Below are 26,126 nucleotides of genomic sequence, written 5' to 3'. Positions count from 1 at the left end.
CATAATTTCATCTATGAAAATCAGTGGCGTAGCCAGACTGGCGATTTAGTCCTGCTATGGAAATTTTATTAACATTATTCATTTCTTTAGAGATTCATTGTTTTCACTGTCAGCACCAAAATATCAGCATAGTGGGACTAATTTGTCAGGCTGACTACGCCACGAATTAAAATCATTTGCATTTAAGAATTGCTTCACTGCCTATACAACAAACAACAAGTGTGAAAGTTACCATGGAGAACGAAATTGTTGATTTAAATGTCCTATATGTGAACTTAAACAATATATTTCAAGTTTTGTTTACCATCTACATACCTACCGCTACTTTACCGCTTTTTAATGTTCGTATATTGTGTTATGAATATTGTGTTCGGTATGGTGAAAGACTGTATAGCTATCCAAATGACGAATGTCATTGCATAATACTGTTCATATTAAAAGTCCCAAAGGCATAATAACGATGGAATATTTGTTGACTAGCTGGCAATAATACAATTTGACTTAAAACGTCTTTCGAGAAATAACGGTGGGAATTTGCAGTCATGCAGATGACAAACAAAGGAATGGCTGCTAATTAGCATCATATCATAAGTTCATAGGAAACAATCTGCATACAAAAGTTGTTTATAGGTCGCATTAGCATATGCACTGACATAGCGAATAAGATCTCGGGATTTTGACGAAAGAACGTTGCATAAATGAATATTAGTCCGCTTTCGTCCTTAGATGCAGGTCAACTAATACGACTCAATTTCTCTGGTGTTAACAATAGTTCTGCAGAAATCGCTATACTTTACCAGGAATTCTTGCAGTGTTCAGTTGGGCGAGTACAGGTTTAGACCTTGTCGCTAACTATAGAAACAATGTAAGTAGTATTAAAGACTTCATCGCTGAGTAGAGCAGACGTTTGCAGTTACCCGTGCTCCTTTTTTTCATCATATTTCGTAGAGCTTGATCAGTTGAGTTGGATCCGAGCACGCGATAATTTTTCTTAACGCTGTTCTAAATGAATGAGTACTGTAGTCGCGTGCACCGTATGTTTGCGGGATAACACAGAGGAGATATGAATCAATTTCTCCTCTGTGGCGATAATCTAACGACTCTAAAGGCTAATTTCCACTCCGGAAAACGATCCGCTGCTCCGATCCGATCCGCTGCTCGTTTTCCGGAGTGGAAATTAGCCTTAACTCAAACGAAGTCGTCAAAAACTGCCGTTTAGATTTTTCCAAATCTCCCAATATCCAGCAAGTTCCTTCCCAAATTATAATAAAATGAAAGGTTCCAAGTAGATCAAACTCTTATTGATAGATATGTGGAAAATTCCGTACAGATTCACGAAGAAAGTGGCAAAAAATCCACGATTAACGAGAACTCGCCAAGCGTGCGCCCTCACGTAATGTAATCTCACGAGTTGTTGTGATGGGTTTTAAATTACGCTCGCGCTTGGATAAACTGTTAAAATGCCTATATCAACCTCCTATATTTTAAAGCGTGTTTCTTGTTTACAAAATTAGCGTGTTCTCCAATGTACGTCACTTCCGGTAAAAAAAGGCAACTAGTTCCCAGTCACAGCACCTCACGGTCAAACATGAAAAAAGCCAACTTTGAGGCCCGATAGGTACATGAAGATCAAATTTTCGTCTTATCAAAAATATTACAAATGTTCTTAAAATCGTCTAATCTATCTAAGTAGGTTATTTCCCTGAGGTTGATATAGACACTTTAAGTGACGTCATGCTAAGTAAAATTATATGGTACTTATCCTAAACAAAGTCGAGTTAAAACCACATTGTGCATAAACCGACGAGAACATAATAATAAAGTATTATGCCACTATTCCACATTGCTAGAAAAACGTGCATAAAACCTGTTCAATCCTTAACTTCAGAAGGTTTGCTGGATAGTCTCATCGCTCCTTTGACATTTTGTAACAAGTTAGCCTGGTCGTCTTTGAAACCAGATGCAGAGGGGGGAAGCATTTTTATATCACTCCAGTTGATTGTTTCACCACGGCCAGCGAAAGCGGTAGAGGAACCTTTTTCACATTTCACGTTGTTTGCTCGACTTTGGTAATGTTAAGCTTGTTTCCCGTCCATTCAAAGCTGAAAGACCCCAGAAAAGAAAACGCCGAATCTCTGATGTCGTTGACGGAGCTGAGGCGGTTTCCACATGTTGTAGTACCACAGTATGGACACTTAGGCAGCTCTGGCCCGCCATGCTCACTTTGAAACCCAACGTATTCTACTCTGACATCGTACAGCATCGTTCGAAGTTGATTCACCAAGTTCGCAACATGACCTATTTCGTCTGCCGCACTATCGCCATGAAAGGTAAAGTTATTCTTCTCAGATAACCTCTGGTGGGCCTGAACTATTTGATCAGTCATGTATGCTTGAAACTCAAAGACAAGATCAACAAGATCCTTGCCCGTGAAACTCTTCCTTGCTTCAACAAAACTTTTCTTCATTGCAGAAAACCTTTTAACTTCGTCGTTGGTACAGCGAAGAATTTTCGTCTGGTTGCTGTGAAGTTTGAAGAACTCACAAAAAGTTTCATCATCAACCGTCAGGTTGTGTTTCTTCGTGCAGATCTTCAATATGTCGTCCAGCAATATTTCAGCGTGGGTGTCCATACCTGAGAAGACAATGGTGTCGATACCAAGTTTTCTTTCTACGTCGTGCTTAAACTCTTCCTCCGACCATTTCACCTTATCCATGTGTGTAACGAGGACTCCCAATACGTCCTTTTTGGCGGGTTCCGGGAAACGATTTGCGCATTCGCTTATGTTATGGATAACATTGTCCTTGCGATCCTCGGCTTTAACCACAATGAACAGTTTTGAGACTGGCTTGTAGTTGAATGCTGCTGCTATCCAAACATTGTGCTCCAATTCATCATCCATTGTATTGCTTCCAGGTGTATTAGATATGATGAGGCTGCCATCTGGAACACAAAAAGCTTCAGATGTTTTTGTGAAACTGACGCTGTTGTCGGAAGTCCTTCCCTTCTCCCCAGTGAGCTTTTCAACTACTGTGGATTTTCCTGAACCAACATTTCCTAAGAGAATTACATATTCTGCAGTGTCAAAGTTTCCTAGCATCGTTGATTTCCCTAAATTCAAATATACATGTAAGTAGGAAAATATAGGGATTTATCCAAAAGTGCTTTGCGAAGTTAAGATTTGACGTCCGCAATCAGATTAACTAATCACGAGCTCAATAGATCAGCGAGATGTAGTGTCAGTACATGGTAGCAAAAAATCAATCTGAACCTCACTGTTAACAACGTTGAGGCAGGTTCATGCTAAAATGCAGGGTTGAGTCTCGAGAAAACTACAGCGAGCTCGAAATAACGAGTGGCAGAGATTCAAAATTTTGATTGCACTATATCCTCGAGATATCCATTTTAGAGGACAGGTACATCTGCTTCTACAACCTGTATCTACAACCTGCTTTCAAATCCTATGTACTTTGAATTTCAATACAATTTCTTTTAAACTCAGTATTATTGCAGTGACGAAAGATATTTTGCCCTCTCACGCCCTGCCAATTTCGCTCCGCCATGGCCAATTGAAAAAGCAAAAGTGACTAGTGACTGTTTTCCGTTATTATTATTAACAGTAATTTAATCTTACATGTAACTCGCTTGGTTTCATTTTTCATTGCCCGCCTCTTTAACTTTTTCAGTAGCTTCTCTTTCTTCGTTGGAGAACGGGGATCGTTTGTAATATTCGTGAACATTGAAGGGGTTCTTCTAATCGAATTGAATGCACTTCCTTCTTCCCTGGAGTCCTTTTCGGTTATCTTTTTCTTTACTACCCAAATAACTTTAGAATCTACAGTCTCATTTAGGTAAGTAACTTCATTCACGTCATTATCTTCTCCCTCTCGCCGCATACACAGTATTGCGTCTTTCTCAAAATTCAGCGGCAGTCTGCTCAACTCCAACAAGTCAAAAACCTGGTTCTTGGGTTCGATTTCTATTTCAGCCAGTTTACCTGTGTCTTCTCTTTTAACTACGAATTTTAATTTCTTAACAACATCCGAGCTAAATAGAAAACAATATTCATTTACCAAACAGATATATAAGAGCAATTCAAAGTACTTTATCGTAAAATTTGGGGGCTGAAATGACAGCTTTTGCCAGCCTGAAATATGTCTATTTTTCCAAGTTTGTATGACAATGTAATTATTCCTTCCATTATTTCTTTTGAAAACTATTACACTTTCAATAAATATCAGCCTGGCATAACAGAATATATGATTATGGTCCCCCTCAATTAACGTTCGATTGACGCCCATGTTCATCCAGTCGAATATAGAGTATTGCGAGAATATAGAGAGATATAGAGCCTAGAGATGTTTTAAACCGTTAAAAGGCCAGGTTTAGTAAGGCCAGTTGATATTGTTACTGACTATGAATTAAATTTTAAAAATCGGGAATTAATTTTAAAATTTTATGATAAGATATTACTGTTTCAAAAGGTTATTTTAAGACGCATTGATAAATTTGATTTTATTACTATTATGGTTATAAACAATTTTTCTATACTTTTAATTATTACATCCATAAATAAATAAACTTACCATATTAGCTTCAGCATCAAAGCCAAGAATATCACAAAAATCAATACATTGACCAGTCCTTGCATGATTGACTGCATGCTGAATTGTTCGACCAATTGCAAGCAAATTTAACGAAAATACAATGGTTACCTAATAAAGATTAAGCAATAAAAAGGCTAAATAACACTTAACCGAAGAAACACAAATGTAGGTTGAGTAAAAAACTGATTTATGCCTGATTTATTGCTAATTTGCCCCATATATTTAACTCCTGTTATTTGGCAGAATGTGTTTAAAGTGCATTAATCATTGATTAATCTAAAACGGAGATGCTGTTTCTTTTGGGAGTTAAAATGCATTCTAATCCTCAACAGGAGCGATAAAACTGTACTTTATCGAAATTATTAAGTTTTCACATCAATTAACAACAATGTTTTTAACTCACTCTGTATAGGGATGTATTAAGTAAAAATGTGTGGATTAATGCTTTTGGGGGGAGGCGCGAATGTTCGTATTGATAGTATTTATATAAGAGCTCTTAATAAAAACCTCTTCTCCCCGGGAATGCAAGTTTGAAACTAGGAATATGAATGATGTAGGCTATCATGGCATTGATGTAATGCGAAACCGAACAATCCCAATGATCCTCTATGGACCTCAATCACGTGACAATTTCGAAGACATGTACAGTAAAATGATAATTTCCTAAACAGCCTTTTAGAGAATTCCCGTTGGAACGAGATTGGCAACCCAAACGCTGACATCATGCTTTCAGGCATGGTTCCGCGGCACTTGTATGCACCTTGTGCTTTTAGCCGACCAGCGATGTCATTTGCGCGTACAGTCGTTCACTGCAAAGGCCAAAGACCTTTCAGTTCCGGTATTTGTATTTTAATTACAAGAAATGTGGTTCGCAGTTGTTGGAAATAATACGAATTTCTATAGGTCACCGTGAGATATTGTTGATTGTTGATAGTTGAACGGAATTTTTCTGAACACTTTATCGTTATCAAAGAGCATGCAGGGCGCTTTTTTGCTCCTAGGTGATTGACTGACCGCTCTTAATTTCACGAGTTGGCTTTAGCAGGGAACTGCTAATTTACAGAGAAAACAAAACACAAACTCAAAAGACAAAACAAACTCATTCATAAATTATATAAGTTTATAACAAAGGTCACGTCATCCGATCACTCTGATGAAAACATTAGACTGGGTTTGCAAAGCGTACGATGTTTTGAATCAGCGAATAATAGCCTACATATTTACATTGCAGGTTAATATTATCTCACAACACAAAAATTTAATACTTCACCTTATCAAGCAGACGATAGCATACAGCTTTAGAAACCAATTAAGAATGGCACTGAACGTACGCAGCCTTTCCAGTCTTCACTGAATGGGAATTTAATGGAAAGGTCTTAAATATGAAAACATTAGGGCTTTTCCTTCGATTTGATTTCCTAAAATTGCTATTTCAGGAATCAAAGTTCAGTTGAAAATTCTGGTTCCGGTTCAAATTTTCAGTGGCATAATATTCCGTATTACCGGGAAACATAGATCACTCAAACCGAATAACCGAATATAAAATAATAACCTGTGTCTGCAGTGATGACAGAATATGTCCCATTTTTTTCTCCTGAAATTGTCCAAGTTTGGTCCCGGTAATGATGAATGAATACTGAGCTTAAGCAAGTGACGTTTTTGACAACACGAACGGCATGAGTAACGTCAAAAGACTGGGTCGAGGATTGTGATTGGTGAAAAACAAGAACTTTACTTCCGGTCAAGGTACGTGTTGTCAAAAACGTCACTTGCTTAAGCTCACTAATAAGTTATCAGAACACTGAGCTTTAAGATATATCAAGAACGCAATGCAATATGAATGTCTACCACCTCATATGGCTAATATACATTTTAAGGTCAACACATAACAAGAAACCACATATCGCCATCGGTCAAGAGTACACGCGTAAACGTTGATTCAGAAATGGTAATTTTCATACATGTTTGAGTCGGTCATCTATTATACCTGAATTTTGAGGGAATCTTGGGCTGAGTTTAGAATATAAACCATGGCTGGCTTTAACGCTATCTTGGTACGCTATCTTAGCTTTAATAAATACGCTATCTACGCCAATATAACTCATATCTGCGTGTACCTTTGCTGTGGCCATTGACATTCAGCCTTTTTTTTAGAAGTTTGTCACATTTTTTAAGAATTCCTAATACCCACCAAAAAATGCCTATGAATGTTTTTTACCGAGAGGATCCTGCTCGTATAAAGGGAAAATGATTCCAACAGTGAATGATTGCTTTGCCAACACTCTTTCTTTAAAATTTCTTCGTTAAAATTTTCGAAGAATTTCTTAATTCTCATCATTAAGCATCAGGGGGCGGTTGTATCAAGCCCGTTTAGCTTAATTAAACGGTGGATAAGGGCAAGTTCATACGTCGCATTTTGGTCGCGTCGAATGCAATTCAAACAATAGATAATGAGATGATAATGAGGCTGAATAAGGAGTACCATCTCATTATCTATTGTTTGAATTGCATTCGACGCGACCAAAATGCGACGTATGAACTAGGCTTAAGTTCAAAATAGAAAGCAAGTTTATCGTTTTATTTAATTATCGTTTTATACAAGCGAACTTTTTTACTTTCATACAAAGATACTGTTTACAAATTACAACTACATATTCAGTGCATATATAGAATTCAAGTTGACTCATTCAAGAGAGTTGTAAGAGTGTCACTTAATTTTGACTTATCCACCGTTTAAGCTAAACGAGCTTGATAAAACCGGCCCCTGGAGCCAGTTGTATGAAAGCGGGATAGCGCTATCCACTGGATAGTGCTTTTTTTAAATCGCTTTGAAATCGCCCGTTGTTGGGTATAATTTCTCTTTAACAATAATTGTGGTTCCAAAGCTGAAATTTTACTGCTTTTCAAGCATTTTTAGAACGGTTGAAAAAATCACTATCCGAGCATCAGGCTTTTATACAACCGGTCCCAGCTGGTTGCTGATGGGGTCACCTTTTGATCCCCACCTTTTGATGACGCGTACAAAATTAGTGAATGAACTAAGCTGGATTCATAATTTTTACTCTCGGTTTCTTAAAATTACTAAAGTCAATACTAGATTTTAAAAGTTAGTTATTTAAGTTGTTATCAAGGCTAAACGATGAAATGTTCACTCGAAGAAACTAAGCTAACCAATTTGTTTGAAGTCAAGTAAAGTTGAAACTATTAAAAAATTTCATATGTACAATTAGCCACGTTGTTAGAAAAACATGCATGAAACCCGTTCAATCTTTGATTTCAGAAGGTTTGCTGGATAGTCTCATCGCTCCTTTGGCTTTTTGTAACAAGTTAGCCAGCTCGTCTTGGAAACCAGATGCAGAAGGGGGAAGCATTTTTATATCATTGGTGCAAACTTTCACAGTCTCACTGAACTCATCTGGGACTGCAACGGTAGCCATATCACTCCAGTTGATTGATTTACCACAGCCAGCGGAATTGGATGAGGAACTTTTTTCAGATCTCACGTTCTTTAATCCACCCTTGGTAATGTTAAGCTTGTTTCCGATCCATTCAAAGCTGAAAGTCGCCAGAACAGAAAACGCCGAATCTCTGATGTCGTTGACGAAGCTGGGGCGTTTTCCACAAGTTGTAGCACCATCACAGCCTTCTACCTTGGTCCAAACCAAACCACAGTGTGGACACTTGCGCAGCTCTGACACACCATGCTCACTTTGAAACCCAACGCATTCTACTCTGATATCAAATAGTATCGTTCGAAGTTGATTCACCATGTTCGCAACATGACCTGCTTCGTATGTTGCACCATCGCCGTAAAAGGTAAAGTTATTCTTCTCAGATAACCTCTGCTGGGCCTGAACTATTTGGTCAGTCATGTATGCTTGAAACTCAAAGACAAGATCAACAAGATCCTTGCCCGTGAAACCCTTCCTAGCTTCGTCAAAATTTTTCTTCATTGTAGAAAACCTTTTAACTTCGTCGTGGGTGGAGCGAAGAATTTTCGTCTGATTGCTGTGAAGTTTGAAGAATTTAAAAAAGTTTTCATCATCAACCGTCAGGTTGTGTTTCTTTGTGCAGGTCTTCAATATGTCGTCCAGCAATGTGTCAGCGTGGGTGTCCATACCTGAGAAAACAACGGTGTCGATACCAAGTTTTCTTTCTACGTCGTGCTTAAACTCTTCCCGTCCATTTCACCTATCCATGTGTGTAACGAGGACTCCCAATACGTCCATTTCGGCGGGTTCCAGGAAACGATTTGCGTATTCGCTTATGTTATGGATAACATTGTCCTTGCGATTCTCAGCTTTAACCACAATGAACAGTTTTGAGACTGGCTTGTAGTTGAATGCTGTTGCTATCCAAACATTGTGCTCCAATTCATCATCCATTGCGTTGCTTCCAGGTGTATCAGATATGATGAGGGTGCCATCTGGAACACAAACAGCTTCAGATGTCTTCGTGCAACTAGTACTGCAGTCAGAACTCCTTTCCTTTTCCCCAGTGAGCTTTTCAACTACTGTGGATTTTCCTGAACCAACATCTCCTAAGAGAACCACATATTCTGCACTGTCAAAGTTTCCTAGCATCGTTGATTTCCCTAAATTTAAATATACATCTAAGTAAGGAAAAACAGTGTCCTTCCTAAAGGTACACTTGTCTTAGGAAAGTATGTATAGAAAGGTGTACGTTACTTTATTACAACTTACAGTTCGTTACTTTATTACAACTTAAACTCGTAAGATTTCGTATGGAACATTTTAATTTTTGATATAACATTTTAATCGCTCAATAGATCAGCGAGATTTACTGTTAGTGCATAGTATTAAAAAATCGATTAATCTGAACCTCGCTGTTAACTACGTTGGAGCACGTTCATTCTAAAAATGCATGGTGGAATCTCGAGAAAGCTACATCGAGTTCGAAGTGTCCGACGGAGTCAGGGGCGATTAAGATGTTGAAGATTTGAGAGGCATGCATAATCACAGATTTTAAAATATCATTGCATAAGTTCCTCGAAAATGACCATTTCAGAGCACAGTAGTACATTGTTACTACAACCTATATACAATTTCAAATACTCATGCGGTTTGAATTTCAAAACATTTTCAAGTACTTATTGCCCAATAATATGTAGTACTTATTACTACTTGGCAAATGTGAAAAAGCTAAAGTCGCCAGTAACTGATTTCCGATTTATTATTAACAATTAAATTTTACCGTCAACTCGCTCAGTTTCATTTTTCATTGCCTGCATTTTTAGCTTCTTCAGTAGCTTCTCTTGCTGGGTAGGCTTACGAGGGTGTTGGCCAGAAGCATTTTTCGTAAACTTCGAAGGGGTTCTTCCAATGGAATAGAATGCACTTCCATCTTCCCTGGAGATTTCTTCGGTAAACTTTTTCTTTACTATCCAAATAACTTTAGAATCTGCAATCTCATTTAGGTTAGTAACTTCATTCACGTCATTATCTTCTCCCTCTCGCCGCATACACAGTATTGTGTCTTTCTCAAAATTCAGCGGCAGTCTGCTCGACTCCAACAAATCGAAAACTTGGTTCTTGGCTTCGATTTCTATACGAGCCAGTTTACCTGTGTCTTCTCTTTTAACTACGAATTTTAATTTCTTAACAACTTTCATCCTAAAATAGACCAACACAATATTTATTCAAGCAGGCAAGAGCAATCAATCAAAGAACTTTATAGGGCATTTTGCGGGCTAAAACGAAATCTTTAGCCAGGTTTAGCTTAGTTCGCAGTCTGAAATGTTTGTATTTCAAGATATAGATTTTTATTTAATTTTTTGGATATATTTTTTTAATATTTTTATTACGGATATTTTAGAATTTTTTTTCAATAGCTTCAATTATTACATCTATAGCTAAATATACGTACCATATTAGCTTCAGCAACAAACCCAAAAATATCACAAAAATCAATATATTGACCAGTCCTTGGATGATTGACTGCATACCGAAGTGTTCGACCAATCGGCAGTATGTGTAAACCCAATTTCAAAAGTATCAAACAATTGTTACCTAAAAAGAGTTCGAAATGACAAAATAATAAAGTTTAGACAATAAAAAGAGCAAAACAACAAGAAACGATAAAAGGGAAATACAGGGTGTGTCTGATTCATGCGCATACCCATCCATTTTCAGGTGTCTTAAGCCGGTTTTCCATTAGCTATATCTTTCTCGCGAAGCGACATTTTACTTTTTCCCAGAGCTCTCAACTACAATAATCTGGAACAAATTGCTCAAACACAAAGGAATAAAGTCGCTTCGCCCGAAAAATATCGCTAGTGGAAAACCAGCTTAAGTGAAGACATTGTTCTGTATATGTGAATTAATGCATTCTAAGCTTTTAATCCTGGGAGGTCGATGAAATTGTACTCAGGTTTTTCCTGTTGGACCAGCACAAAGGAATTATTAGTTCAGTTATAAGTTCGCGGCAAGTTTGCGCATGAGTAAGCAACCTAAGCTGTCGAAATTACTTGAAGAACATCAAATATTGAAGTTGTACTATGACTGGGAAAACAGGTGGAAAGTTAGACAAATGAAATGGCTCTAGTAAAGGTAGTTATGAGCTAGTAACCCTAACCCTAACCTTCACCCTAATTCTTTCATAATTTATTTAAGACATTTCCATTCAAGTTCCTGTATCAGTGTCACTCTGTCACATGAATTCAGGTCCATTAATGGGGGCTAAAGTTTTGAAGGCAATGATGAATTTATTGGATATAAATTCGCCTAGGAAAATTTCCCCTCTGATATAATTTCAATATCCAATTCGCCTTTAAACGCCCTTATTCCTGAATTTGGTATCACATGCCGTGATTACACAGCTATTTCCTGTTGAAAGAAAATTAGAAAATTATTATGGAAGTCTAATCTGCGCTAAAACAAGCTGTTAATTCCTCTCACAATCATTTTCGTTTTTCAGTTTCATTTACTAGCAATCCGCCATAAAATTTGTATTTGCATTCACCCAGAGTTTGGTTATTCTCGCCGTCACGGTGCATTTGATTTCTTAAAGTTGCTATTCCAGAAATCAAAATTCAGTTGAAAATTTAGGCTCCGGTTCTAATTTCCTGGTAGCATAATACCGGGAAACATAGATCACCCAAACCGAAACAAATACTTAATAACACGCGATGACAGACTATATTCTACCAAAACTGTGGACAAGATTGGTTTTGGTACTGGGGAATTGTAGCATTATCAACGAGCATGGGGCTTTTTTGTTTCTGATGTATATGTAGAATAAATGCCGAACTGCTGAAATTAGTGAAATACATGCAATAAAGCAAGCAAACTCAATCAAACACATTGACATTAAAATGACTCATTGATCAATTCGAAACGTATCATGTTTTAAATCGAGGAATAGACTGCTATTAAAATGATACAACAAGCAGTAATATTTAGTACTTCACCTTTTCAAGCAGACGATAGCGATGGCGTACAGCTTTACAAACCAATAAAGAGTGGCACTGGACGCAAGTACGTTTCCAGTCTTCACTGATACGGGAACTTGAATGAAAAGGTCTTAAATATGAAACATTATGACACGGCTATTCCTGCTATTTCATTCCGATTTTGTTCCGGTACTAACTTCCTTGTAGCATAATACCGGGAAACATAGATCACTCAAACCGAAACAAATATTAACATGCGATGACAGACTATATTCTACCAAAACTGTTCACAAGATTGGTCTTGGTACTGGGGAATTGTTGCATTATCAACGAGCATGGGGCTTTTTTGTTCCTGATGTATATAGAATAAATAAAGGCTGAACTGTTGAAATACATGCAATAAACCAAGCAAACTGAATCAAACACATTGACATTCAAATTACTCATTGATCAATTCGAAACGTATCATGCTTCGAATCGAGGAATAGACTGCTATTAAAATGTTACAACAGTAATATTTAGTACTTCACCTTTTCAAGCAGACGATAGCGATGGCGTACAGCTTTACAAACCAATAAAGAGTGGCGCTGAACTCAAGTACCTTTCCAGTCCGGCTTCACTGATACGGGAACTTGAATGGGAAGGTCTTAAATATGAAACATTATGACACGGCAATTCCTGCTATTTGATTCCTATTTTGTTCCGGTTCTAATTTTTTGGTAACATAATAACGGAAACATAGATCACCCAAACCAAAACAAAATATAACACGTGATAAGAGACTATATTCTACTAAAATTGTCTAAAATATTCTACTAAAATTGATTGGTCTTTGTAATGACGAGTCAATGGGTTATCAAAAAAAGCTTTAAAATAAATCAAGAACGGAATGCAATATGAATAGACGTCTATACCACCTCATATGGCTAAACTAATTGGTAACGTGGTAATATTTTTTAAATCATTCTGATAAATATACGGTCAACACGTGCTGACTGCTGAACGCATATCTACTCAAAGGCATCATTTAGTGGCAGTGCCGGTGAAAGAAACTGAAAATTATTGTAAGGGACAGACTTGTATTGTCTTGTTTCGGATTTTCGTCATAATATTCTTATAGGATTTTTAACAGCAAGCGGTTATGTACTGCTCAGGCAAGGAATATTTGGCCTTGAAGATTTTAGATTTATGGGCCATGGCCATTTTGACAAATGCTGTTCGGTTGGACTTTGAGATCCCAAAGGAACATGTTTTCAAACCCTTTAAGCAAATTGATATAAAATAATCTAAACTGATTCTTGTAAAACACTTTCTAATAAATCAGTAACAGTAAATGACGCACTGCCATAAACGCTCCGTGTTAAAATTTACATGTGTACACCAGCCACCAGGCCTTATATAACCATAATACTCCTTGAATGTAAAGCGATGCTTTTCTAAACACATCTATATAGTGACTTTCACGAATTCGATTTCTAAGCAAAAGGATGCTTACATGTAAACAGCCTCTTTTTACTTCTAGGAATTGATGTTACGATGTTCAGCATCAGCCATATACGCATATCGTTCTGCGTGCGGAATTATCATGTGGTACCTATGCACCTGGGGCCGGTGTTCGAAAGGCGTGTAGCTTGAACAGTGGATAAGTTTAAAATGAAAAACAAAATTATCTATATATTTCAATATAACCAAGGAGCAGCGTAGCAGCGTCTTCAAACAACTTAGCATCAAATGTGGTATAACAACTGCCTAAATAGACTAAACACTTGACCTGTGGGCCTTCGTCAGGAGAGTTAGTATGAAAATAAATAGGGGAGAATACATGTTTTGTATGGGGGCAAACAAATGAGCTGACATATTTCGATGTAAATAGTTTAGTTTTCATGATATGGAAGAACATATTTAATGCACAAGATGTAGTCATTTACAAAATCAGATATGAGAATAGCTTTAAACTGGTGTTTTAGCCGATCAACGATGCCGTTCACGATTGTACGTGCAGCCGTTCACCAAAGGCTAAAAACCTTAAGTTGCGATGTTAGTACTTTAATTGCAAGGAATGAGCATGGTTCGCATTGTTTTGAAATAACGCGTATAGAAAACGCTGTGCCACCAAGAATGTTGAATATAGGTATTTTTCGATAACACGTTGTGTTATCAATAAGCAGGACGCGTTTTTTGTTCTTGATGTAAAAAAAACTAAACTAAATTTGAAACCGTGCATGCTCAACTTAACGAGTTGGCTTTAGCATGCACACATAGCAGGGAACTGCTTCAAAGAAAACAACTTTATGTAACTGAGACCGCGAGTTCTTTTGACGCTTTTAGACCATTATTTAGCACTGGCTTTCTATATTAATGTATAAAGCTTCAAAGGATAGCAGAAGGTTAGAGTTCGTGTGTTTGAGAGTGTGTTATCTGTGTGTTAACCGATATGAGGTTTTGAAGAGAGAGCAATATTTCTAGTGAGTACTTACTACAAATCTATCTGCCAATCTATATATCGGCCCTTATACTTTTTACATTATAGGTATATTAATTTTAGCTACAGGTTCGCTCATAAATCATGGAGTTCGTCCAAATCAGCAGCGCTAACACACTGAAGACCAAACTATATGATATACTCACGCCTGTATTGAAAAAGCTTACTCACACTCATTCAGTGTGACATACAAATTTTATTTTTACTGATTAATGAAAATTTTTTTCTTAACTATTGGAAAAATTTAAGGTCAAACACTGAGAATCAAGTTTTTATTCGACTGCAAATACATGTATGGAAACCCTGTGAGAAGATTAAGATCGCTTGCATGCTCAATGAGTTTGAGTGTGAGTGAGCTTTTGGAATGCGGACAGGCGTCAATCCTTGATGTTACTGATTTGTTCCAAAAATATAGATTTATTTCAAGTCAAAATCGCTAAACTACAAGTTAAAATGTTAGATGTTGCTTATTATTAATTAAAAGTTCGAAAAGCATTCAAATACAACAAAACAATTTAGACCCAAGTAGTTTGTGGGACACTACTCCACTTTCGATATCATGTAAAGCCAATAATCGAAGGTAAAACACAACAAAAGACGTTATGATGTTGTGAGAATATGAACAAATCCCAAAAATATCAAGACAACTAAGAACAGATTTCGTATATACAATACAAAATAAAACTGCTTCAGTATTCTTTAACATGAAATGTTCCGCTCGCTCGATTGTTTCATCGCCACTTCACATGTTTGTAACCGGTTAGCCAGTTGTTTTCGGAAACCAGATGCAGAAGGGGGAAGCATTTTTATATCATTTGTGCAAACTTTCACAGTCTCACTGAACTCATCTGGGACTGCAACGGTAGCCATACCACTCCAGTCGATTGTTTTGCCACAGCCAGCGAAATTGGACGAGGAACTTTTTTCAGATTTCACGTTCTTTGATCCACGCTTGATAATGCTAAACTTGTTTTTGATCCATTCAAAGCTGAAAGTCGCCAGAACAGAAAACGCCGAATCTCTGATGTCGTTGACGGAGCTGGGGCGGTTTCCACAGGTTGTAGCACCATCACAGCCTTCTACCTTGGTCCAAATCAAACCACAGTGTGGACACTTGCGCAGCTGGGACACACCATGCTGGCTTTGATACCCAACACATTCTACTCTGATATCGTACAGTATCATTCGAAGTTGATTCGCCAAGTTCGCAACATGACTTGCTTCGTCTGCCGCACCATCGCCGTAAAAGGTAAACTTATTCTTCTCAGATAACCTCTGCTGGGCCTGAACTATTTGGTCAGTCATGTATGCTTGAAATTCAAAGACAAGATCAACAAGATCCTTGCCAGTGTAACTCTTCCTAGCTTCATCAAAATTTTGCTTCATAGCAGAAAATTGCTCAACTTCTTCTCTAGTAGAGCGAAGAATTTCCCTGTGGTTGCTGTGAAGTTTGAAAAATTTGAAAAAATTCTCGTCATCAACCGTCAGGTTGTGTTTCTTCGTGCAGGTCTTCAGGACGTTGCTCAGCAACGTGTCTCCCTGGGTGTCCATACCTGAGAAGACAACTGTGTCGATACCGAGTTTTCTTTCTACGTCGTGCTTAAACTCTTCCTCCGTCCATTTCACCGTATCCATGTGTGTAACGAGGACTCCCAATACGTCCATCTCGGCGGGTTCCAGGAAACGATTTGCGTATTCGCTTATGTTACGGATAACATTGTCCTTGCGATTCTCAGCTTTAACCACAATAAACAGCCTTGAGACTGGTTTGTAGTTGAATGCTGTTGCTATCCAAACATTGTGCTCCAATTCCTCATCCATTGGGTTGCTTCCAGGTGTATCAGATATGATGAGGCTGCCATCTGGAACACAAACAGCTTCAGATGTCTTCGTGCAACTAGTACTGCAGTCAGAACTCCTTCCCTTCTCCCCGGTAAGTTTCTCGACCAATGTAGATTTTCCTGAACCAACATCTCCTAAGAGAACCACATATTCTGCACTATCAAATTTCCCCATCGAAGTTGATTTCCCTGAAATCGCACAGATGCATTCAAATACATATATAAATAAGTAAAAAAAGGTGTACTCAGAGTTCCTACTTAAGATAAGAACAGAATGTTCTTCACAGCAGAATTATTCATTGTTGGATCAAAATCTACAATTTTATTAGTACTTTTGAAGCATTTTTGCAATGCTTGAAAAAATCACTATCCGGTGGATAGCGCTATCCAGCCTTCGTAAAACCGGCTACTGAAGTTTAAAATTATTTTTTCTCAAATCTGGGTCAAATATTCCTGCTGGCAAATAGTGCAAATAGACCTTATGCATAATGATGTATCAAGCCGTGACGCCTGCAGGGAATTCTGGTTTCAGTAGTCACGGCAAAAAATTCAAACTTCAAAATTACCCGCCGTGACTATTAAGACCAGAATTCCCTGCAGGTGTCACGGCTTGTTACGCCATTATCCATAAGGTCTATTTGGAATGGCCGATCGTGCAAACACGGCGATTTCTACCATTTTTGCAATGGTTGCAAATTCGGCGTTTGCCAGAATTGCCCTGCTTTGCCGACATCAATACCAAACTTGATTTTTCGTCAATGATACAAATTTTTTGTGGTGCGAGATTGTGAGTTTTGTGTAAAAGCGATTTCTCCCGGAACATTCCATTCGTAGCATGGTTTAATTCTTGTAACTTATTTTTTAGTTTTTTTAAGAAAATTCTTTACTTGTTCTTATTCATCTGCAAATTCATGTCCTCTGAGGCTATTTAAAGCAGCAGATTTGGGAAGTTCTTCATGACCACCAACCTTAAAACTTGGGAGAACTTCGCGAAGCCATTCTTAGGTCATGTCGCAATTTGGACGGGATGGTCTTTTGATGCATGCTGATACGGGCAAGAAAGTGTGTTGTTGCCGTTTGACATGAATTTGCAGAGGAATAAGAACAAGTAAAAAACGAATTTTCTCAGCAAACTAAAAAATAAGTTACAAGAAACCATAATTTAACAGGCCATTTCTTGCTGATTTTTCAGAAATTTCAAAACGTTATACTGTGTCTTTAAACGCGAATATCTCGGAAACTACTCGTTCAAACTTCATATGTAAGAATATCAAATTTTAAGTTAGACATTACTCAGTTGAGTAATGTGGATTAAATATGGATTATTTGATTTTAATTCTTTAGTTCGTTTGTAAGTTATGTTGAATTAAAAGTAGGGTTTGAATTTCAAAGCATTCTTTTTTAAGGACCGTATTATTAAGGGGGCGAAACTCATAAGATTTTCAGCTCCCCTAGATATATTATTGGGGTGTACGTCTTCCACGTCTTCCTACGTCTCTGGTGCAGAACACAAACACAGAACTATGTAATCTATTTTATTGACACGTTTACGACTCAATTTTGAATATACTTTTACAAATTGTTGACATTGTGACGCAAATTTCTTTACCAAATACCTGAGTTGTTTTCCAAATTTGTAAATTAACCGATTTACTGGTTTCCACGACTCACGTGTTTTGAACAACTCACACCACTCAAAAATTCTCGGATGCTAAAACCTGTGATGACTTGCCTATCGTTCCCAATTGACCATTGATTTATTGACCACACTAATTAAGCCTGCGCCAGACGGATGTTAACGCAAGTTTCAGGGGTATTTTTTTTAAAGAGGGGAAACAAAGAGAGTGAAAGGTAAAAGGTCTCAGCTGGAGAGCGATCGATATCCATATCAATCGGATGGTGATTTGCAATTTCAGATTGTGATCTGCTAACCAGCGTGCTAATTTGATCATACAATTAAAATATTTCCGTATTGAAATAGTCCTTGGAACAATTAATTTGAACGAAACCCCATGTTATATCGATGTACTTTACCTCTATTCTGGCCAGTTTTATTGCTCATTGCTTGTATCTTTGTTGTTTGTTTGCAGTTTTATTAACAATGATGTCTATATATGCTTCGTAAAAGATTGACTTCTAAATAGAAAATAATGCAAAAAAGTCTACTTTAAGAAGATGGCGGAACTACAGCACATCTCATTGATAGATTTGTAGTAATACATCCCGCTTTGCCTGTATTGGTACTACGTTTGGCCTTAACATCCAATTGGCTTTAACAGACAACAGGATTAAATGGATTTCTAGTGGAAATCATATACAACTCAAATTTACCCTCTGACGAGTTACATTTAGTCGCGACAGGAACTTTAAACAATTTCATTTCAAAAGTTTTCCCTCTCAATACATTGGGATCGTTAGTGGCAGAGTTGGACATTTGGAATAAGTTAGCTATTATTAACTGCTTAAAATGTAGTTTATACAACCAGCCCCAGCTCTTTGACACAAAGATTTTGCAACACGGACTGTTTAAGGGGATTTTGGGTGGTGTGAGTAAAAGGATAGATATTTGTCAGTATGGGTAGGTTTACGATATTTCTATGAACATACGACGTATCCAAAAAAGCCAATTTCCCCTCACTCTCTACAGTAAATTGGATGGCTCGATAGAATTCTATTGATCGTTGCGATAATTGCGATGGATGATATAATAAAATATAATTAATACATAATAATTACATATGTAAGTATATATTATTACACCATGTTGACAAATTCCCGAGAAATTTCTCGCGTTCAAATTATAACGCATATTTGGGCTGCCTATATATATGATTTCAACACGAAGTTGAATGGCAATTTCAACTTCGTGTTGAACGACTAAAAAGGGCAATTTTAAAATATGACTGCTTCAGAATGAATTAACAACGTTATAATTTTTTAATTTTATTATTCATCAAGTATTTCTTCAATTGGGTTTTTAGTTTTCACGAAGCTTTTCGAGTTGTTTATCGGTATTATAGAGTATAATTAACAATAAAAAGGGTTGTTTAGCGACATTTTGTCCAGCAGCGGCGAAGCTATAGATTCGAGGGGAGAATCGAAAAAGAAAACAGTAAATGTACACATAAGGGAGAGAAAACTAACGTCTGTATTGTAAAAAACCATCACCATGCTGCCGACAATTTAAAAAAGTAAATTAAAAACCAAATTCCGAATAGACATGACATAGAGGGTCAATATATGATTCAAACAAGACACTGGTTAGAGAAACTGTAAATTTTCGAATTTAGTTTCAAAGTCATCTTCAGACAGAATGAATGAAGATGGCTGTGAAATAAAGTCGAAAATTTACGGTCTGAACCTGTGTCTTGTCTCAATCATATATTATTGACTCTCAAGATGTCTTGTCCGAATCGGAATTTGTTTTTTACTATCCGAGAAATAGTCCGCATGTGAATTTCTCTTTATTTTGCCGATTTTCTGCATTCAATCCATCATTGTTTACTACACACACGTAGATCAATATTCCGTTTGTATTAGCCACCTTGACTAACGTTAAATGGGGCTTTGAGGAATGAAATCTTTCATATTGTAACTCTTCACTGTATATTTTGATACAAATCTTAATTATACTTCACACTCTCCGGTCGAAATTTATGGAATACAATTGGTATGACGGAGTCATTCCGTGTCGGAGCCACACATAAAAAGCACTGAGGCTGAAGAAAAAAGTGCAGGAAGAGGCCCCTTGCATAAAGGGCCACCCCCCCCAGCATAACTCTTCGACTTTTTTCTTTCGTGGTCGGAGTCACACAGTCCATTTTTTTCAGCCAAGGTAAGTATATGATTATTTACTGATAATTTACTTGGACGATATTCTGTTAATGGCCCCTTCTGTAGCTGCCCTCAATCAACAAACAAATAACGATTCAACTTCTAAAGTCTCTAGGATTCCTAATAAATTACGACAAATCGATGTTAATCCCAACCCAAAAGATTCAGTTTCTCGGTCTTCTGATCGACTCTGTACAAATGTTTTTCATTCCGCCCGAAGCCAAGATACAGGCAATTCGCAAAGAATGCCAACAGCTTGTCAACGAACAACAGCCAACTATTCGACATATTTCCAGCGTACTAGGCCTTCTAGAATTCTGTCGACCAGCAGTCTGGTCAGCTCCCCTGCATTATCGGCAGCTTCAAAATCTTCAGATCAGCGCGCTAAGACAGACACAAAATTACGACCTGCAGGTACGCTTGACTCATGCGGCAAAGACCGACCTGTTATGGTGGATAAAAAATCTTCACTTGTTGAAAGGAAGTCGCATTCTCCCGCCCACGGCAGATGTTACGATAACGTCAGACGCATCGACGATGGGCTGGGGCGCTTCCTTCGGAGCGCTAAGAACAGGGGGAAGGTGGTCACAGGTGGAAACCCAGGACCATATAAACATCTTAGAGCTGAAAGCAGCCTTTTTTGCTCTAAAATCCTTTGTGAAAAACGACACGAACAAGGTAATTTGCCTAAAGTTAGACAACACTACAGCAGTAGCGTACCTAAACAATATGGGGGGCACTCATTGCCCTCGTCTGCTACAACTGACCTTGGAGATTTGGAAATGGTGCGAGAAAAAACGCATATTCCTTACTGCACAACATATCCCAGGCAAATTGAACACAGTCGCGGACATCGAATCTCGGACTACACGAGATCTGAACGACTGGAAACTCAAGACACGGTAATCAAACCATTAATCAGGGGTGCCAGTTAGACCTATTTGCGTCACGTCTGTCTCATCAACTGGACCAATTTGTTAGTTGGAGACCCGACCCCCAAGCGGTCCATACCGACGCTTTCACAATGAATTGGGCCAACCTCAACGCGTACGCCTTCCCCCAATTCAACCTGATGAATGCAGTTTTACACAAGGCAAAAACGGTCAAGGCAACTCTAACCCTTGTAGCGCCCCTGTGGTCAGCTCAACCTTGGTGGCCCCTGTTAATTGGGATGCTAATCGAGTACCCGATCTATCTGGGAAACGATCCGGACTACTGACCGACGTGACCAATCCAGGAAGAACTCATCCTCTGTTCCCTGCACTCAAACTAGCCGTATAGCGAATATCAGGGAACAATTCACTGCAACAGGCCTTTCAAGCCACGGCTGTTGAGCTCCTCGCAAATAGCGTCAAGGCCTCAACCACCAAATCTTACAACTGTTCGTGGACTCAGTGGAGTCGCTGGGGTAGTGAACGGCAAAGTAATCCCCTACTTTGTCCAGTAGAGGACATTCTAACCTTCTTAGCGGAACAATATTCTAAAGGCAAACAATACAGAACAATCAGTGTTCTCCGCTCAGCAATATCTTCGGCACATGTCTACATAGATAATAAACCAGTGGGTCAACATCCATTGGTGATTAGATTAATGAAAGTCATCTCAATTTCCCGACCACCACAACCCCATTATCAACACACCTGGGATGTACAATAAGTGACCACCTATTTAAAAGGACTTGGCGAGAACGCGTCCTTAACATTAAAACTACTTTCACAGAAGTTATGTATGCTAATGGCATTAACATGTCCAGAAAGAAGTTCCATAATGGCTTCCTTAGATGTAAGATATATGCGCAAATATCCTGAAGCCCCTCATCGGACAATACACAGGATTTGCTATTTCTAGGGCTCAAGAAACCACATAAGCCGGTTACATCGGCTACTCTCTCACGTCGGCTCAAAGATGTCCTTTATCAGGCAAGGATTGCAGAAAACATATTTAAAGGACACTCGGTACGAGGCGCATCGACATCAGCAGCAAAGCAAGCCGGCCTGGATATCGCTACAATATTGTCGATGGCCGACTGGACGAACACGACAACATTTGATAAATTTTATTATAGACCATCTCTTCCTATTACGTTTGGGACATAAATAAATAAATGAATGAATAAAAATAAATAAATGGGAGTATAAATAAATAAGGTTTTTTTTGCCTTTTTGTTGGTCTTATAGAATTGTTGTTCGTCTGCTTTACAATCTACCAATTGTATTCGATACATTTCGACCGGATTTAAATTATACTGATTTAAATTATACCAGCGCAGCGAAGCGGCGCGCCCGCATAATTATGATGATACGGGCGCGCCGCGAAGCGGCGCTGGTAAAATTTAAATTAAAATTGTTTCTGAAGAAGGGCGCTTTCCTTTATATGGAAGACCAGATCGGTCTTGTGGTACTTCAGTACAGAAAGACTACTGGTATTTTACAGTGTTTCAAGAGCTCTGCATTCAAGTATATCGTTGTTTACATCTGCCTAGCATGAAAAATGGAGTTTACCGCTATATTCTTAACGAAATACTCTATTACAATTCTAAATATGCCGCCTACGACTAAAAGACTATCTATCTACATTATTAGGACCAATGTGGGCCTGAACGGCTGAAGGATCTAAATTGCGAGTGGAATTGATCCAAATTTGCAGTCCTTTGATACTGCTCGAGTAGAAGCTGACCTACTAATAATAAACTTGACATTCGCAAAAATTTAGTTTGCTGTCGGTACGCCCGAAAAAAATATGTAACGTTAAAATGTCAGACTATTAAGGCCGACACAGACAGGACGCGATGCGGCAACGCGACGCGAATTTTGAGTTTTCATCTAAAATTCTGGAAGTAAAATTTGGAAACTATGGACGCTAGAGCAGTCAAAATGTTTTATTGTTATGTAATCTACAAGAATATTATGATAGTTTAAAATTTATTTGATTTTGAAAAATTAAAAACGTTGAAAATTCGCGCCGCGTTGCCGCACGCGTCCGGTCTGTGTCGACCTTTACTCCGGCGCCAGCGACGGAGTTGAAAATTCGCCTCGGTTTTGTTTTTGTTCTTTTTTTTTCATTTTTCGTCGTCGCAAGTGTGCAATGGCGCAGGTAATGGCGCGAAATATAGTAGTATTTGAAATGTGTGTGTGGCCGTATTTATCTTCGTCCCAGTTTTGTCTCCCAAGAGTTGTGGTGCACAGCTTTGGCTAATTTTCCGATGCGCGATTCGATTTCGCTCGCATGATACGGCAATTCCTCCAAGGGGGTCAAATAAACCGTTCTTTTCATGCTGTTCGATTAAGTTTAGATTGAATTGGGGTAAGAATATATTTAATACATGTAGATTCTGGTCTAATTTTAAAAATATCGCTGCTATTTCGCCGTTTAACAAGATGTGGTCGTGTATGGGCGCGTTGACACGTAGTTTGCACAGGATTGAAGACTCTGGATTGAAGATTTAATATAACTATATAAGCGCGAATTCCAAAGGCAAAGTGTAAGACAAAATGTATCATGCGGTTTATTTACATTTTTCAACAGTTGAACTTCTATACTTTTTAAAGTACGATGTGCCTCTCAATTTCGCGATCGAACATTTAGGTTCGTTAAGGCATCTAAATGAATTTGAACTGTATTGTTTATGTTCAGAAGCTTTATATTGAAGACTGCCACGTGCGCCGGAGTTAACGCCAGAACAGGGATCTTGTTAATATAAAGATCTTATTTCAATATAAAGATCAAAGTCAAAGAAGCAAAACACGTATACGCGGGCAATAATTAAAGCCGGATAAAACCTACAAATACGATTTTCACAATGGCATGAAGGCATGGCTTCACTGGCGCTGTTGTATATTGGTTTAACAGCTATTAAAGTTGTACTCCTACTGTCCTACAAGCATACTGTCATCAGTACTCATACGAAAATACTTCAGGAAGTTTATATAAAATATATCATAATCGAGAAAAGATGTATGCTAAAAACCTGTGAATTTAATAGCATGGATTTTACAAACTGAACAATATGCTGTATATTTAGGCCAATATTCGTTTGGCTTTCGTTTTTAATTTGCACTAGATTACTGATGATAAGATATAGAGATGTTTAGCCGCAGATGGCTAAAACAAACAATACCTTAACACATTTACAATATTAAAATTTACCTTATTCAAGTAGGAACTGATGTGGTATTGCTTTAGAAACCAGTTAAAAGTAGCGGTGAACTGCGTGAATCAGACTCAATCAGTCCAAGTATGATCAGAGCGCCTCTTTGTCAATTCGGGGAAAAACCCTCAACATTTCAATGGAAACTGGAAAAGTCAACAATACATCCGGCACTCTCCATTTCCTGTTATATAGTTAATTAACTTAGGCTCTGGAAGTCGGTATGATTATATATATCAAGAATTATATTTTGAGAGTTTTAAAACATTGCTTTAAAAGTATCATTTACCTAATACGGAAAGTACCAACTGTAAAATGAAAATCGATAGGCGAAAAAAAAGTGACAAGTCAAGATATGATGGTTGACTTGAGTCCACTCCATCTCCCGCCATCGACTGGGCCTTTTCCCGCCATTTCAGTCATTTTGTTTTTGCGAGGGATATATTTGGAATAAAAAAATTCATTTAAATGTGTTACTCGCGCCATTTTGAATTAAGAATTTTAAAAAAAAATTTTGTGCTAGTCCTCTCCCGCGCGTTCAAACCGGAAACGTCCAAGAATGCAAGACGCTCTAAGGAAGACTAGGGACTAGTCTGAGACAATCGTGCGTGCATTGAGGCCTAGGGTCTAGGCTGTCGCGCAGTAAAGGACTGGGTACGAATTTAACCATCATTTTTTTTCTCGCCTATCGATTTTCATTTTGCAGTTGGCACTTTCCGTATTAGGTAAATGATACTTTTAACGCAATGTTTTAGAACTTTCAATATATGATTTTTTTATCTTGACCAGTATTTTTTCTTTCTCTACCATTAAAACTTTTCTGGACCCGTTTCATAATTGAATAGCAAAACCCTAAATCTCACCTGTTATTTATTTAATTTCAACAAACATTTTTCATTAATTAATACTTTAGACACGTTTGGCATGCCATAATTAGGCTCTCAGGCACTGATTTATAGCTAATATAACTAATGTATACTACTATATAACTAATGTGATGAGGCCAAAGGTTCGACTAGGGTTTGAGGCCAAAGGTTCGGCGCAGGTAAGTTTGCTTACTATACGGGGATTATTGTGGTAATTCATTAATCGAGTTTGACTTTGAGCAATAATTATGAAATAACAAGACGCCTGTTGTGATGTTAACGTGCTGTAAGTTGACGAACTGGTGAAGATACTCGTGGCTATACTTTTCAGGCTTCGATATCCTGGTAAATTGATGTCGTTGCCAGTAATTTTATTTCACTTATGTACTTGTTCAGCCAGTTCAAGATTGAAAACCTAAAGACAAGATTGAAAACCTAAAAATCATATCATTTTTTTTGTAGTGAGAGGCTTTTATTGTAAGAGGTTCAAAATTTTCAAAATTATTCCATGAATTGTAAATGCACATGCTCTATCGGCATTAGGTATACCAGAAAAATTCTAGCATGAGTACACCATCGAAGTCAGTAACAATTAATACAGTGTTGAATTCGAGGTGAGTGGAATTGGTAATTTGCCTTTTAAATACCAGAATAGCCTCCCCACGCAACTGGATAGAAAGTTCTCTCAGTCGTTCAAAAATAGAAACACATTTTACCTCAAAAACAGTAAAAAAAATTGCTAAGATGCATGTTTAATCTCTGAAAAGCGTGTTCACTCGTGCTCGATCTAGTTCCTCGATATCATAGGACTATGGTAACACTACCGCTATGGTTTCTCGATATCACTATATTGTTTTAGCATTTTTGTAAAAGTGAATATACTAAATCCTACATATTGATTGAGCAAATTTGACGTATTATGCTGTTATATTTACCTT

At 37.8% G+C, this 26,126-nt stretch overlaps 1 protein-coding gene and 2 pseudogenes across 1 annotated transcript; all 3 read right to left on the bottom strand.

The window, feature by feature from the left end:
• Window positions 1-1,303: 1,303 nt before the first annotated feature.
• On the bottom strand, window positions 1,304-5,949 carry LOC114532860 (annotated as a pseudogene).
• A 1,580-nt stretch (window positions 5,950-7,529) lies between these two features.
• Window positions 7,530-10,720, bottom strand: LOC114532870 (annotated as a pseudogene).
• Window positions 10,721-14,763: 4,043 nt separating this feature from the next.
• Window positions 14,764-24,414, bottom strand: LOC114532871. Its single transcript, XM_028554464.1, has 3 exons — window positions 24,322-24,414; window positions 18,376-18,477; window positions 14,764-16,530 (listed from the first exon to the last, which is right to left on the bottom strand). The coding sequence occupies exons 2-3, from the start codon at window positions 18,401-18,403 to the stop codon at window positions 15,200-15,202; spliced, it is 1,359 nt and encodes a 452-aa protein (XP_028410265.1). The 5' UTR covers window positions 18,404-18,477; window positions 24,322-24,414; the 3' UTR covers window positions 14,764-15,199.
• Window positions 24,415-26,126: the final 1,712 nt, after the last annotated feature.

This window comes from Dendronephthya gigantea, unplaced genomic scaffold, assembly GCF_004324835.1.
Source record: "Dendronephthya gigantea isolate DGI-Jeju-01 unplaced genomic scaffold, DenGig_1.0 000081F, whole genome shotgun sequence".
Taxonomy (NCBI): Eukaryota; Metazoa; Cnidaria; class Anthozoa; order Malacalcyonacea; family Nephtheidae; genus Dendronephthya; species Dendronephthya gigantea.
This window is presented reverse-complemented; position numbering and strand designations above follow the sequence as displayed.